Source organism: Athene noctua, chromosome 29, assembly GCF_965140245.1.
Source record: "Athene noctua chromosome 29, bAthNoc1.hap1.1, whole genome shotgun sequence".
Classification (NCBI taxonomy): domain Eukaryota; kingdom Metazoa; phylum Chordata; class Aves; order Strigiformes; family Strigidae; genus Athene; species Athene noctua.
In genome coordinates, this window is record NC_134065.1 from 3213755 (window position 1) to 3227947 (window position 14193).

Sequence of the window (14193 nt, forward strand, 5' to 3'; positions counted from 1 at the left end):
TGAGCCGCATCCCGCACCCCAACACCGCGCCCCGGCCCCCAACAAACCCCCCGTGGTGCCCACACCAAGGGCGGCAGCACGGGATGGGGGTGAGTTGGGGACACCCCCCATCTCCACAGCGCTGTGTCCCGGTGCCCCCACGGTGACACCCAAAAGCCGGGGCGAGCAGCGCCCCCCCACCCTTGAGTAGGGTCCCAGAGACCCCAGCACAGCTTGGGAACCCCCCCACCAGCGGTGTTTTGGGGGACCCAGAGCAGGGAGGACCCCGGCGCAACGCAACCGCCACCAGCCCGGTTTCTGCCGAGCCCTGACGCACTCATTCCACCTCTCCGCAGGGATGGGGAGGCTCCAGCCAGCACCGGGCAGCCCGGTCCCCACCCCGCACCCGTCACACCAGCTCACGGGGGAGGAATTGGCTTCCTGCAGCCCCGCGATGACGGGGGGGACGGGGACGGGACTTCCGGTGAACCCCACGTCCGGGGACCGAGATGGTCTCTTGGGAAACCGCTGGGGTGAGTCAGGCTCGGCGAGGACGGGGACAGGTTTGGGGTGAATCACTGGCCCCGAGAGCCAGGCGGGCCCGTGACTCGCCACCCCTGGAATTCGGGGTGCCAAGACGGGGCGAGGAGGCAGCAGGCGCTGCAGCGGCCCCGCGACAGGACGCAGCCAGGTCACAGGTGACGGAAGAAACGGCAACTCCCGGTCGAGGCCACCGGGATCCCCGTGGGCAGGGAGCGGTGACCCGGCCTCAGGGACCCCCCGGTGCTCCCCGGAGGTGGCCGAGCACCACAGGACCAGGGGGGAGAGCTCGGGGTGCAGGTGCACCCATAGGCTGGTCCTGGTGTTGTCCCCAAGCTGTTTTGGTTGGGGACCCCAAGCAGGGGTGGCCACCACGGGTGCCAGCCCGGCAGCACTCAGCACCGGCCCACCGCACCCATCGGGGAGGCCATCGTGGTTATTTGGGGGTGCAAAATTGGGGGCTCAGTGCCACCGTGATGCCTCCGGCCCTGGCACGGCCGGCGCCCGGCAGCTCCCCACCGCTCCAAACCCCAGGGATGGAAAAGCCTCTTCCTGGGACAGAGAGACAAGATCGGCCCAGCCCCGGCACCAGCAACTGGAGCAACTGGTTTAGCTGGGTCAAAGTGGAACATGGGGAGTCGTAGCGGCTGAAACCTGTTCCAAGATGTGTGTAAACCTCCTGGCATGTCCCTCACTGCTCCCGGTTTGGTAAGAGTTTGTCCTGGGGATCTGCCAGCGCGGACACGCCGGGCGTGCTCTCCCCAGGGCCGGCACCGCAGCGACGGGGAGCGGGGCCGTGGCGCCCGGGGTCGACCCCTCCAGCACCCACTCGAGGCCCCCGCGGTGTCGGGGTTCACCCTTGGGCACCCGGCTCCAGCCAGTCCCACCACTCGGGAACGGCCTGGCCCAATCCTGCCCTCCAGGGAGCTTTGGGGTTTCACAGAAGGGGGCCAGAGCCCCTCCAAGCGCGGCCCTCGGGTTGGGAACGCCGGCCGTGCCGGAGCCCGGGGCTCGCTCTGTGCCCCCGGCGGGGACCGGGGTCGCGTTATTTTTAAGCGGTGCCTGTTCCCGCTGCTGCTCAACTGGGGCCAGGCGTTTCCGGGAGGAGCGGCCGGATCCTGCGCACTGCCGAGCTGCGCTGGGGACGGGGACGGAGGGGCCCCTGCACGGACACCACCGAGTGAGTGCCACCCTCCCTCGTGTCCCCCCTCATCCCCAGGCTCAGGGTCCGGCCTCCCCCCGAGCTCACCAGCCCCTGGGAGTCCCCTCCCTGCCCCACACCAGAAATGGGTGCTGCGTCCTGCGGGGAGGCAGGTCCTGAGCCTCCATCCGGGACCCCCACTTCCATCCGGGACCTCCATCTCCAGTCAGGGACCCCCTTCAACTGCCCCACAGGCGCTGGACCCCCAAAACCCCACACATCACCCCAAACCCTCCAGCCCACCCCCAGCACAGGGGTGGCTGCAGGGGGTGGGGGGACAGGGTGGTTTTGGGGGTCCCCCGGCAGGGGCAAGGGGGGTGCCGTGCAGCCACGAATTTCCCAAGCGTGAGGACAGGAAGCACCAGAGATGGAAACGGAGGGAGCAGGATATAATTAGCCTCAAATTAGGACTGGAATCCGGGATGAAGAGCCCGGCACCACCCGGCTCTTGCGAAAAGCCACGCCGCCGCGCTGGCAGCTCCCGGCAACCCCCATGTAGAGTGGGGGGTGTCCCCCAAAAACGGGGGCCTGATTGTGCCCACCTGAATTCGGGGGCGCAGCACCGCTGCGGGGCCGCAGCGGGTTCAGCCCCACGCTGCCCCGGCCGCGCGGCCGTAACGAGAGCCGCGGCAGGGCCGGGATTATCAGCACCGGCGATGCCAGCTGGGGAATCTGGTTTCTTGGCTGAGCCGTTGCTGGAGCAACCTCCAGGCTGGGATTGTGGAGCTTTTTTTTTAATTTGACAAGAGGCCTTTCTGTGTGCGGGGAGCGGGCGGCCCCGGGAGGCCTGGGCTGCGTCACCCGATAGCCCCCGCCGGCTCCCCCCCAGCCCCGGCTGGCTCCCGTTGCGAGGCCGCAGACACCGGATACCCACGTCTTATCAACGCGGGGGGAGGAGGGCCGGGGACGGATCCGGCACGGCACGGCGGCGCTGACAGATGGGGGATGCCGGCGGGCGCCGAGCGGGTGACGCCGCGGGGTCAGACCCCGGGCGCCACGGGGGCCCCGCAGCTGTGAATGGAGCCAGGGCCCAGCCCAGGATCCCACTGCAAGGCAGGCAGGGGGGGGCCCAAGCAAGGCACCCCGCTGGCCACCCCACACATCTGTGTTGCCCCTCTGGCATCCTGCTACCCACCCAGCCTCCGCCATGGGGGTGGCGAGAAGGGACACCTGAGGTTTAGCATAAAGAGGGACACGGAGCCCCCCAAAGTGACTCTCAGCGTCGCTGCTCACCCTTTCCCTGCCCGCCACCACCCCGTAAAGCACCGGTGGGGCTGGAAACGCTCCTCTGCGTTACGCCGGAGCCGCTGTGGGGTGAGCGGGGTGCCGTGGGTTTGGGCTCCCCGCATCCCGGCCCCTGCGAAGGCGGCGCAGGGCGGCCCGGCGGTGCCAGCCGGGCTGTCCAGCCCCGGTATCGGATCCTCCCGGAGGGAGGGGGCTTGGAGCTTATTTAACGTCCCCGGCTGACCCAGCCCGGCACACTCGGAGCAGCGGGCGGGCGGCGCGGCGGGGAGCTCAGGTGAGCGCAGGTCCTGGCCGGGGCACAGGTGTCCTACGAGGGGGCAGGCAGCCGGGGCCCCCTCCCACAGGAGCACCCCATCCAGCCCTGGGGTGCCCTGAGACCCCCCGCGGCCCCGCTGCCAGTTCTCTGGCCAGCGCCAAGCGTTCGGAGTGGAGGCCACGGCATGCGACGCTCCCCAGCAGGGGATGGGGCAGGGGGTGGCTGCGATTTGGGGGCTGCCCCTCGCGGCAAGGGGGGCTGGCGGCTGCCCCCCGTAACGCAGCGGGTGCCTCCCCGCAGCCGGAGCCATGGCGTCGCAGCTGGAAGGGGCCATGGAGACGCTCATCAATGTCTTCCACCACTACTCGGGGAAAGAGGGGGACAAGTACAAGCTGAGCAAGAAGGAGCTGAAGGAGCTGCTGCAGAGCGAGCTGGGCTGCTTCCTGGAGGTAGGGACCAGCCGTGCTGGGGCGCAGGGGGTCCCCCCTTTCCTTCCATGCCCTGGGGCAGCAGCATCCCAGCGGGCTGCCAAGCCCCGGGGCTCACCCTGTCACCCCCCCACCACAGACCCAGAAGGATACGGGTGCCGTGGAGAAGATCATGCAGGATCTGGATGAGAACGGCGACGGGGAGGTGGACTTCCAGGAGTACGTGGTCCTGGTGGCCGCCCTCACCGTGGCCTGCAACACCTTCTTCTGGGAGAACGCCTGACCCAGGCCGGTCCCCACCCCGCAGCAGCCGGCCATGGTGGTCCTCAAAGCGCAGAGCCCCCCGCCACCCCCCCAGCTCACCCTCCGCTCCCCAGCACACCCGGGGGATCCCACTGGGATCCAGCTCCACAATAAAGGCACCAACCCAGCCAGAGGCGTGTTGTCAGCTCCTTCGTTTCCAGAGTCAGGGTTTCTGCCCTGTCCCCCTGCTAAGTGCCCTCAGGGATACCAGGGAGCGTTCCTTCTCCTGAGCCACGGGGTCACGGGGAAAAGCCACCCTGGGTCACCCCAAGTGCCTGGAGACATCCCTGTCTCCACCCTGCTCTGGCTCCTCCATCACACCCTGCGCCTCGCCCTGCCCCGGAGCTCGGCGTCAATCCCGAACCACTCCAGGGCACAGCGCAGCTGGGGCGGGTGAGCCCAGCCTGCACAGGGGCGTTGGGGTGCAGGACACCGGGGTGCACCGTGGGGGCACGGGGGTCCAGGGGGGAGGCGGCCGCAGGCCAGGACTCGTTGCCCGTCCCGCCAGAGGCGCGGGCACCGCGCCCCGTGGGGCTGGAGGAACCGGTTCCTTACCTCCTCCCCCAGCGGGCCTTCAGCCAGCAGCCCCCGCGCCAAGGCCCTGCCCGGCCCGGCCCCGCGCAGGGCCGCCAGCGCCATCGTCTGCCGGGACTGGGGCCACCCGCACGGCTCTGGGCCCCCTCGCCTCGGGTCGGGCCTCACACGGGGGGCTGCCCCGGTAAAAAGCGGGGACACACCGGGGACAGCCAGGCCACAGGCCCTGCCCGGCCGCGGGGGGACCGGAGGCCCCGTAAGGCCTCCGTAGGCCTTCGGCGCCCCCACCCAGGCCAGGCCCTGGCGGGCGGCCCCTGCGGGATCGGCCTCCGATCGCGGGGGGAACCGGGGAGCAGCCCCGCTGGAGCCCGGCCAGACCGCGCGTTCCCGCTGCCGCCGCCTCCCGGAGGGAGCTCCCGCCCACGGCCCGGCCCCGCCCACCCCGCCCCGGGCCACCAATGGCCGAGAGGGAGACAGCTACGTCAGGGCTGCCCCGCCCAATGGCAGGGGGCGTGGTGACGTGCGAGGCTCTGCGCCTGCGCCCTGCGAGTCGCCGCCGCCGCCATTTTGGCCGGCTCGGCGCGGGCGGTGGGAGGAGGGAGGGTGCCTGTGGCTGCCGCCGCCATTTTGTCGCGGGTGTTTGAGTGCGGCGGGAGCGGGCGGAGGGCGCCGGAGCCAGCCCCACACCCCGCGCCACCCGCCAGTCAGCCCCACCGGAGACCTGGCGACCGTCTGCTTCGGTGAGAAGGGTTCGCCCTGGCCGGGCGGCTGCGAGGAGAGGCTCGGGAGGAGGGAGGCTGCGTAAGGGAGGCCGCGGGGTCCCCTCAAGGCGGCCGGGGGGGCTGTTTTTTGCCCTTTGAGGGAGGGGGGTGATGGTGAGGTGTTTGTTCCTGCCCAGGCTTTGTGCACCCACGGCCGGGCTTTCTCTCCCCATTTCGTAAGGCAGTTGTTGGATGGGGCTGGATCGACGGCCCAGACCAGGCCTCGCCTTCCTCCCCGGCCTCGGCCGGCGGTGCTGGGGCCGCTTCCGCGCTGCGTGGTGGGTTTGGGGGAGCGGGGCTTCTTCTGCGAGCTGTTATTCAGGAAAAATGCTCTTTAAAAGCGTTTTTAATTTAAAAAAATGGCGTGTGGCTACCTCTTGGCTGAATTACTAGCTGGTGAAGTGTAAAGCATCGTAAACAAAGCATTTTATTCAAGGTATTTTGAGGATGAGTTCTTCTGGCAGTCATTTGAATACTAAATCCGATACTAATTATAGAAAAATAAAATAAATTGATCTGCATAGTTAGTGGGATTGATCTTAGCACGTTTCAGTCGTATTCATCACTGTCAAAGCACTCGGGCTTGGATCTGTGCTCCAAAAATCAGGAACAGCTGAGTTTAAATCCCTTTGCTGCTTTCATGAGGCATGTGGCAGGTTCTCATGTTAGAGAACCGCATCAGGTTTGCGGGTGAGCTGCCTGCTAGAGTAATTAGATATTAAAAAGCTATTTTCACTTTCTAAAAAGATGACTTCTTAGTAAGGATGAGTTAACTTCCTGATTTATTAAATCTGCTGTATCATGGCAGCGGCCTAGAAAAATTATTTAAAATGCATTAATAGAATGCCTGTTACCATTCTTGATTCTTTCCACCAAAGGAGCCAGAATGCAGGTTTTTTTAATGTTTAGTTGAATAAGCACAAGATCTCCGTGCCATTTTGTTAAATCTGGTTCTTGTGTTTTGCAGATTCTCTTGATCTGAAGATGGCTGCACAGTCAGCACCGAAGGTTGTGCTAAAGAGCACCACCAAGATGTCTCTGAATGAGCGGTGAGGAAGCCAACAGCAGCTTCAGCTCATAAGAAATTTTTTTACTTAATTATCACTGTCCGGTGTCCAAAAACCAACGTGGTTTCTGCCCTTTTTTAACCTCACTAAAACAAGCAGATGGCTATGCTCCTCTGTCTTAAACAGCAACAAATGTGGTACGCCAGGTTAAAAGGGCAAGTGTTTTGGAGAAATTTATCCATAGCAGTTAATATTAAACTGTTCAACACGTAAATATGGTGGGATGTGTTATAACAAAAGAGAGAAACCTCACACCCTCCCTTTTTCTTCCACATGTTTTTACATTTATATAGTTGACACTGCAGCACGGTAGCATGTTACCTAAGCTGCAGCAGGCTTGCTGCTTTGTCCGAGGCAGACACACGTGCATGTGGTCTAGCCTGTAAGAGGCATGCAGCAGGCCATTAAACAAGCCCAAAGGCCCTTTAACAGTGTTTTGGGCCTTGTAAGAGGCAAATGCTTTGCTTCATCTCCATCTCTCTCTCTTTTCTTGATTTCTTTGTGTCTTCTGTTGAGTATTCTTCTGTTTTTCCATGCCATTGAGCTTTTGCAGTTCTACAGCGACGCTGCAGTTCTGTTTCACTTTCCTACTAATCACTCGGATTAACCACGCTAGTACCGTTCAACCAGGGATAAAGGGAGCCATTTGTGTGCAGTTCTGCTCTAACAAGTGCTGCAGTGAGATGTCGCTTACCCCAGGGGAGCTGAGGGCCGAGGTGCAGTGCCAGGAAGGTTTGCTGGCCTGTTTCATTTTGGTCAGTCCATATTCCTCATCTGTGTTTTCTTTTACGGTCTTGTGTAGCTTCCAGGACACGGTAGAAAGCTGATGGGTTGCTCTTAAGGAGGCTTACCATCTTGCTGTATATTCTGCTTCTGTATAGCTCTTAAAAACAGAAGATTCTTTCTTTACCAAAGAAACTGCCAAGTGAGCTGTTTTTATAAGTGAGTGCACTTGGGTGGTGGCATTTCTTAGGGCACCAGTTCTGTGGTGCGCTGGGGGCTAACCAGTCTCTTCTCGGGGCGAGGTCTTTTATAAAGCTGCCTTCTGGCGTTGAGTTTTTAAACCATTTTCTCGGATATTTGAGGGTTAATTAGGCTTTTGCAGTCAGATTTCATTTTGCTTTTCTGTTTCTGTGATGTCCTCTCCCATCTGTCATGATCGTCTCTGCTTATCGCTTGTTTTCATTCCTTCTGCCATTTCTAAAATCAGTAAATCTAAAGCTTTGTCACTTCTGAATTAATATACAACATCATTTCTGAGTTTCCAGTTCTTGCACACTTGTGGAAAACAAGGAATACGTAATCACATATGACGTGACCTAAGTACCACTCTTTACATAAGGTTCATGGGATCTGGAGATCCAGTCTTGAGAACCATGAAATGCCAATAAATGTATGTAATAAAGCTTTATTTAAACACCCATTTTATTCGACCTTGAAGCTTTACTAACATGCTGAAGAACAAACAGCCGATGCCAGTGAATATTCGAGCTACCATGCAGCAGCAGCAGCAGCTAGCCAGTGCCAGAAACAGAAGACTGGCTCAGCAGATGGAGAATAGACCTTCTGTCCAGGCTGCTTTGAAGCTTAAACAGGTGAGAGAAAGTGGCATTATTTTGGGACAGCCTGTTGATGCCTGTCACCAGCAGATGGCTTTTCACGATGTGGTGGATTTTGAAAAATGCTCCTGAAAGTTAAAAATGAGAGACACCTAGAAGGGACTTGCAGAAAAGCCCGCTTTTTACTTCAGATAAGTAATGCTTTGTGACTTACTGATTAACATTGTTGAGTTGGGGGGGGGGGTTTGTGCTGGCTGTTCATGTCTCCTCTCTATTTTTTCAGAGAATTGTTCTCACTGTGGGTTTCTGGATCTGCAGAGTGCTTCATCTCACAATCTAGCTGCAGTTACAATTGCTGCAGATTGTTTCCAGTACTTACTATCCAGTTGAGGCTGGTTGCTCCCATCCCCAACTCCACACTCTCTTGGTGCGCTCCCTTGATAGCAGCTGCCTGCGAGGAACAGATGAACAAACTGATTTTGGGAATTGCTTGCAAATGCTAGAACGCAGGCCTGGATTTCAGGGATAGGGTTGCATTCTCCTTCTATAAAGAGTCTTTATCGTTCCGCGTTTCAGTGATGGTTGTGGGTGCGTTCCTCAAGTTGCCTTCTGTCAGTAGAGCAGAAGACCAAAGCAAACATGCAAAATTTTGATTTCTCTGCTGCGCTCAATGTGCTTCTCCGTAACTCTGGACTTACAGAAGGGACCAGGGGCAAAACCTCTCTACAACAGAAACCTCAGTAATGCAGAAGAGAGCTGTTTGTGCAGGCTCTGCTCTCTGTCAGGCTGCGGGGTTTTCTTGCAAGTTTTAAAACTTGTGTTTAAATGGGAAGGCTGGTAAGATGAGCTTAAAATGCATGTGTAGGGCACAAACAAAGCTGTGGGGTGGTAGTGCCTCGCTGCTGTGCAGCAAGTTGGGATAGCACAGCATGACTACAGCAGTAGTGAAATAGAATTCTGTACAGTATCTTGCACATGAAGAGAAAGCTCTAGAAATTTCTTAGCTGAGCTGCTTCACCAAATAGCTGGAATACTTAAACCTGCCAGACGTGCTCATGCTCAGAGCTCGCTCTCTGATAAAGAGGAATGCAGGTGCTTTTTAAGATCTCTTGAGACTTCTGTTGTAAAAACAGGCCGCGGTGCCGGTTAGCCTTGCAGGGCTTGTAAACAAAAGCTCTGGAAATGGTAGTCTAAATTATTTTCTGCTTTAAAAAAAAAAAAAAATACTAAAAAGTTTGAAAAGTTAAGACTTTCACAACCGGTAAGTGAAACTAGATTGAAAGGTTGAAGTTTCTGCTTGCTGAATTGAGGTGCCACAGAGGAACAGGGAAGAACTAGTCTTGCAGCTTAGCTCTTAAACCCATTTGGTTTTTATGTTGGGCATAGGTGTAACTTCCATGGTCTTCTGGAATTAAATGCTACAAGCGAGGGCCACGGAACAGTGTTGCAGGGCAATTGGGAAACCTGGCTTATGTTGGGTTGTTCTTCAGAGATTGCCCGTTGCTCTGGAAGTTCCTGTGGTGATTGGATTTCCACAAAATAGACGTACTTGGTATCACCAGGAGCTTTTCTGATCCTCCTGTGCTGGGGAGCAGTGATCCCAGCCATGGTCACCTGGGCTTCAGAAGGGACCCCCCCTAAACTGCAGAGCACTGCTGGTGGGTTTGTGTTTTGCATCATCTGAGTGCACAGGTGTTTATGTAAACCTGCTGGGATGGGTTTTTTTTAAATATAAAAGCATTTCTACTGACTGGTTTTGGATGTGCATTTACTTAGTAGCTGGAGCAGACCAAGGTGCTCCTGCTCGGAGGTAGAGCAGAAGGGTGAGCACTCTTGGGCTGTTTCAGTGCAAAGTCCAGCAGCTTATCTTAAACTCTCACGGTAAGTGACATAAATGAATAATTGGATTTGGAACATACACATGCTTTCTCATTCCTTTTTGCCAGCCAGGCTGGGCGAAAGAGAGAGGCTAACATTTTAGTCTGCTGTGACTGTTAGAAGAATGACTGACTGACTGTCTAAACTCTGAGGCAGTAAAACTTAAAATCTTAGTGCAGCTGCAGAGGAGACTGATTTTAGAGGGACCAATTCTGCTGTCCACAGGCCTGTAGACAAGCGATAACTTGGAACCTGTAGTAACTTCCAGCCTTTGTGGCTGCTCCCGTCACCTTGGGGCCAGTAGCTTTTGTTCTTGAGACAAGTGTGAAGGTTCCTGCTGTTGCTTTTTAGCTCCCTGTAGTGTTCAGTGGTGCCCGCAGAAGTGGTAGCCTGCTTTGTGGAGACCAGATTGATACCAGTACGTGTTAATACTGGGATGTAAACTGGTGGTTCAGCTGCTGTTTCGTGAGCAGCTGAGCAGTCTCTGCAGCAGTTCTGGTGTAGGTGATTGAGGGTAGGAGCTGCTACAGCCAGCCCAAGGGAAGCCAGCTCTCTGGTTTTTGATGTCACATTTTTAATTTCAAAACTTCAAAAGCCAGATTCACAAAGATTGCTGTTTTGCTGCTCTTCTGGCTCGGGTAGATTTCTTCAGCATAGATGGAAAAGTGGTTATTTTCCCTAGCTGTTGAGTTAGTCTGTTGCCTTAGTCCTAGGCGGAAGCCTAACCGGGATGGGGTAGCAGGCCACTGGGAATGATATCCGTGGCGTGTGGCTGCACAGATGGCGCTTGCTCTGGGGAGGGAGGTTCGGCTTGTGCCACAGCAGGGGTAGCTGCTTTCTGTCTCAAGGATTTGCTTGGACTGTCACCTTCCAGCAGAAGGGATTAGGGGGCTGCCTTGTGGATTAAGTGTCTGCTTTGATTCGGACTGAGCAGCACTGCTAAAAACTGAGAAAAATGATTCCTTCCAAATCTGCAAACTTTCTTGTCTCTGTACAAACACTTGCTTCCAGGAAAGGTCTTTGTTCTCCGTTTGACCTTCACAAATTCTCCCTCCCAGAGCAGATTTCATTGTCTTCCTTTGAAGCTTGATTATACATTGCAGAGAGCTAGTGACCCTCTTTTATCTTTTTTTTTTTTAAAAAAAAAAAAACCAAAACAACACACCACTTTTCTTGATAAGCGATAGCTGTGCCGTTTGTGTTGCAAGTCGGAGATTGCTGCATGATTCTCTTGTTTCTTCAAAATCTATTCCAGAAGAGCTTGAAGCAACGCCTCGGTAAAAGTAACATTCAGGCACGTTTAGGCCGGCCGGCGGGACCCCTCGCTCGCGGAGCCATGGGAGGAAGAGGACTGTCCATGGGGCAGAGAGGCTTGCCACGAGGAGCCATGCGTGGTGGCCGGGGAGCGAGAGCTCTGCTGAGAGGAGGAGTCCCACTCAGAGGTCAGTACCGTGGCTGAACCGGAGTTGCTCGGATCTGTCTTTTGACTGCCTGACTCGGAAAACTTTTTTTTTTTTTTTTTTCTGATTTGATTCCCTTTCACTATTGAAGGGCAAAGCCTGCTTCGTGGAGGACGAGGTATATCCCCCAGGATGGGCCTGAGAAGAGGTGGCATCAGAGGTCGTGGTGGCCCTGGGAGAGGTGGCCTGGGCAGAGGTGCCATGGGCCGTGGAGGACTCGGTGGCAGAGGTGAGTGCACGCAGACTTCAGGAGCAACACGTTCCTCCTGAAGAAGTAGAAGTAAGCTTTAATCCTTTTTAAGGCTAGCGAAGTACACGCAGCCCCAGAACCCCTTAGTCTTGAATTTGTGTACAACGCAGAGCTAAATTAAGGCTTTCGTTCCTGAAATATTTTGCCAGGCCTTGTGCCAAACGAGATCCTTGACTTGTGTCGGTGTTGCTAGAGGGGTTCGGGGGACTGTTGGTGAAGTTGTCCCCTCCTGTGGGTATCGCCAGCTGGGTGACGTGTGGAATAGTCGGGGCAGTGAGTGATCTTCAGGGTATTGAGGAAGACTGTGCTGTCTCCTTGCACTTAAGGAAATGATACAGAGCCTGTGTAAACTAAGAGACTCTTGAAATAATCAGTGAGGGGAAGAAATTTTAACAGAGGAGAAAGCCTAAACCCCTGCAAAACAAACTGAAATTCAAAGCCTGAAAGCAAATCAAGTCTTGGGTAAATGAACTCTTCGTTTTCAACAACAAATCAGAGAAGCAGTAAAACAAGAGGAAATACAGGAGACAGCTGTTGATGGTAGGGTTGTTAATGTTTCAGCCAGATGTTTGGTTGGAACACCAGCCAGACGCACTCTCGTGTTACCTTGGGCTTGGCCCAATGTTTGTAGGAGTCAGAGCCGACAGTCACCGGGAAGCTGCCGCTCTCTTGACAGCTTTGGCTTGTAGCTTTAGCTGTATTTCTTAGCCTGACAAACACACACTGATGGATGTAGGCTCTTGGGTATCCTTCTCCTGGAGGAAAAATTTGCTCGTAACAGGGTGATGGTGTTGCCACTTTGCCAAAAGCTTCAGCCCGACCCGGAGGTGTGCAGGAGCTGGGGGAGAGAAGTATGCAGCGTGTCGGTGGGGCTGGGAGCCGAGCAGGGGAGGTGGGAGCCTGAGCTAAGAGCTCTTAGTCGCGGATCAAATGTCTGTCTGGCCTGAAACAGAAGCAGCCTGGGGAGTTAATCCGGCGCGGCAAAACCCGCGGCTGGGTCTGGTGGAGTGTGTAACCGCCATCTTGTCTCCCTGTAAGGTCGCGGCATGGCGGGCCGGGGCCGAGGGGGCTTTGGAGGTCGTGGCAGAGGCAGAGGACGAGGAAGAGGATCGGCACGTCCCGCCTTGACCAAGGAGCAGCTGGACAACCAGTTAGATGCTTACATGTCTAAAACGAAAGGACACCTCGATGCTGAGCTGGATGCTTACATGGCTCAGACAGACCCGGAAACAAACGACTGAAGGTGGTTCCCAGAGACTCGCGTTGAAGTTAGTGTGTGATGTCGGTGCCCATAAGCTAAAAACGGAAACCCCGGTTCATGCTGGAAGGACCTGCAGGAATAGGCAGCGGCCCTGTTCTACCCAGAGATCAGACTTTAGTGTGTTCCTTTAACGTTTTGATACTGTCTGTTGTATGAAATCTTTTTTTTTTGATTGTTTTTTTTATATCTTTCCCTGATTACTCCAAACGTTGAACATGACAGATCTGCTGCAGTTATTCCACATCAGTGCTGGTGCTGGGATCTCGCGTGTTTCGGTGCCTCTTAAGCTCTGCAGTCGCATTTTGGGATGGGCCGTGTCCCCAAGCGTGACCCAAGGGCCGAGTTCACACCCACAGTTCAGTTTAACCCATCTGAAGAAAAAAAAAAAAAACCACCACAGACACCAACCCAAACAAACAAGAAAAAAACCCAAACAACACCTCCCAGCAGGGCAAACAGGTCAGGTTTAGTTGTAGTGCTTATTCTAGACACACCAATCTTGTTTTGCACCAAAAGTTCCTCTCGTGTTGGCAAATGCCCGGTGCAGAGCACTTCCTAGGTTGAAAACTTTCCCGGTTTGATTTTTAGATAAAAGTTTGAATTTCTTTGCGTTGTGTTCGAACGGATGGCACCAGCGGTTTCTGTATCTGCGAGAAAATAAATCTTTATTTAAAAGGAATTGGAAGCAGGAACATAAAATCACAGCTGCGATGACAAAGCGTGGTAGAACTCTCTGGTTTTTTGTGTGGGTTTTTTTTTTTTTTTTAAAACACAGGGTCCAAAAATTCATCCGTTACCTTTCGGTGTAACCAGAACTGCATCCTCTGGTCAGCCCAGCTGCCTGCATTTACCCCGTGGGTTTCGGAAGGGTCTGGTCCTCCCCCTTCTCCTCAAGTTTGAAGTTCAACCATTCTGTGAACTGTTCCAGTTTCAGTGGAATCTTGTATTTCTGGTTTGTTGTTAACAAAGGAGAAATAATTCTAAAAGCAACTGGTTTGGTTTTGGTTTTGTTTTTTTTTTCTTGGAAATAGGTTTGTTGGGTTTGTGGTTTTTTTTTTTTTGTTCTCCTGTGCTGCCATGCTTTGGGGTGACTGTGGGGAGCACAAAGAAGCTGAGGGAAGGTTGTGACCCGTGCTGCGAGAGGAGACCCCCACCTCACCGTGGAAGGGGAAAACCCCCCCTGAGCGGGGAGCGGTCACTGCCAGCTCCTGCCTGCGGGGGGGGGGGGGGGGGGGGGGCAGCCGCTGCCTGCGCACCACAAAGGCGCCGGCCCGGGGCTGCCCGGACTTCCCCGGGAGGTTTTTCATCCCCTCACCGGGCAGGCACCGGCCCCTGCCTCCCCCCGCGGCTCCGGGGGGCTGGCGGGGGGGGCCCGGGGCCCGGTGCGGGCGGCCATGGAGCCCTGAGGGCGCGGAGCTCCGCCCCGCCCGCCATGAAAGCGCTATCGCTATTGGTTGGCGACGCGAGGGCC

The 14193-nt window shown here is 56.1% G+C and overlaps 2 protein-coding genes across 4 annotated transcripts; both read left to right on the plus strand.

Annotated features, from left to right (window-relative positions):
* The first annotated feature begins 1547 nt into the window (after positions 1-1547).
* On the plus strand, positions 1548-4083 carry S100A1 (S100 calcium binding protein A1). 2 transcript variants are annotated; one of them, XM_074929253.1, is made up of 3 exons: positions 1548-1699; positions 3522-3670; positions 3789-4083. In XM_074929253.1, exons 2-3 carry the CDS (start codon positions 3530-3532, stop codon positions 3930-3932), a joined length of 285 nt encoding a protein of 94 aa, XP_074785354.1. In that variant the 5' UTR covers positions 1548-1699; positions 3522-3529; the 3' UTR covers positions 3933-4083. The 2 variants fall into 2 exon arrangements, with proteins under 2 accessions (XP_074785354.1, XP_074785355.1); XM_074929254.1 differs by lacking the exon at positions 1548-1699 and adding an exon at positions 3128-3239.
* A 963-nt stretch (positions 4084-5046) lies between these two features.
* Positions 5047-13712, plus strand: CHTOP (chromatin target of PRMT1). 2 transcript variants are annotated; one of them, XM_074929255.1, is made up of 6 exons: positions 5047-5226; positions 6215-6296; positions 7756-7909; positions 11007-11193; positions 11303-11440; positions 12500-13712. In XM_074929255.1, exons 2-6 carry the CDS (start codon positions 6232-6234, stop codon positions 12700-12702), a joined length of 747 nt encoding a protein of 248 aa, XP_074785356.1. In that variant the 5' UTR covers positions 5047-5226; positions 6215-6231; the 3' UTR covers positions 12703-13712. The 2 variants fall into 2 exon arrangements, with proteins under 2 accessions (XP_074785356.1, XP_074785357.1); XM_074929256.1 differs by having other exon boundaries at positions 11010-11193.
* The last annotated feature ends 481 nt before the right edge of the window (positions 13713-14193 follow it).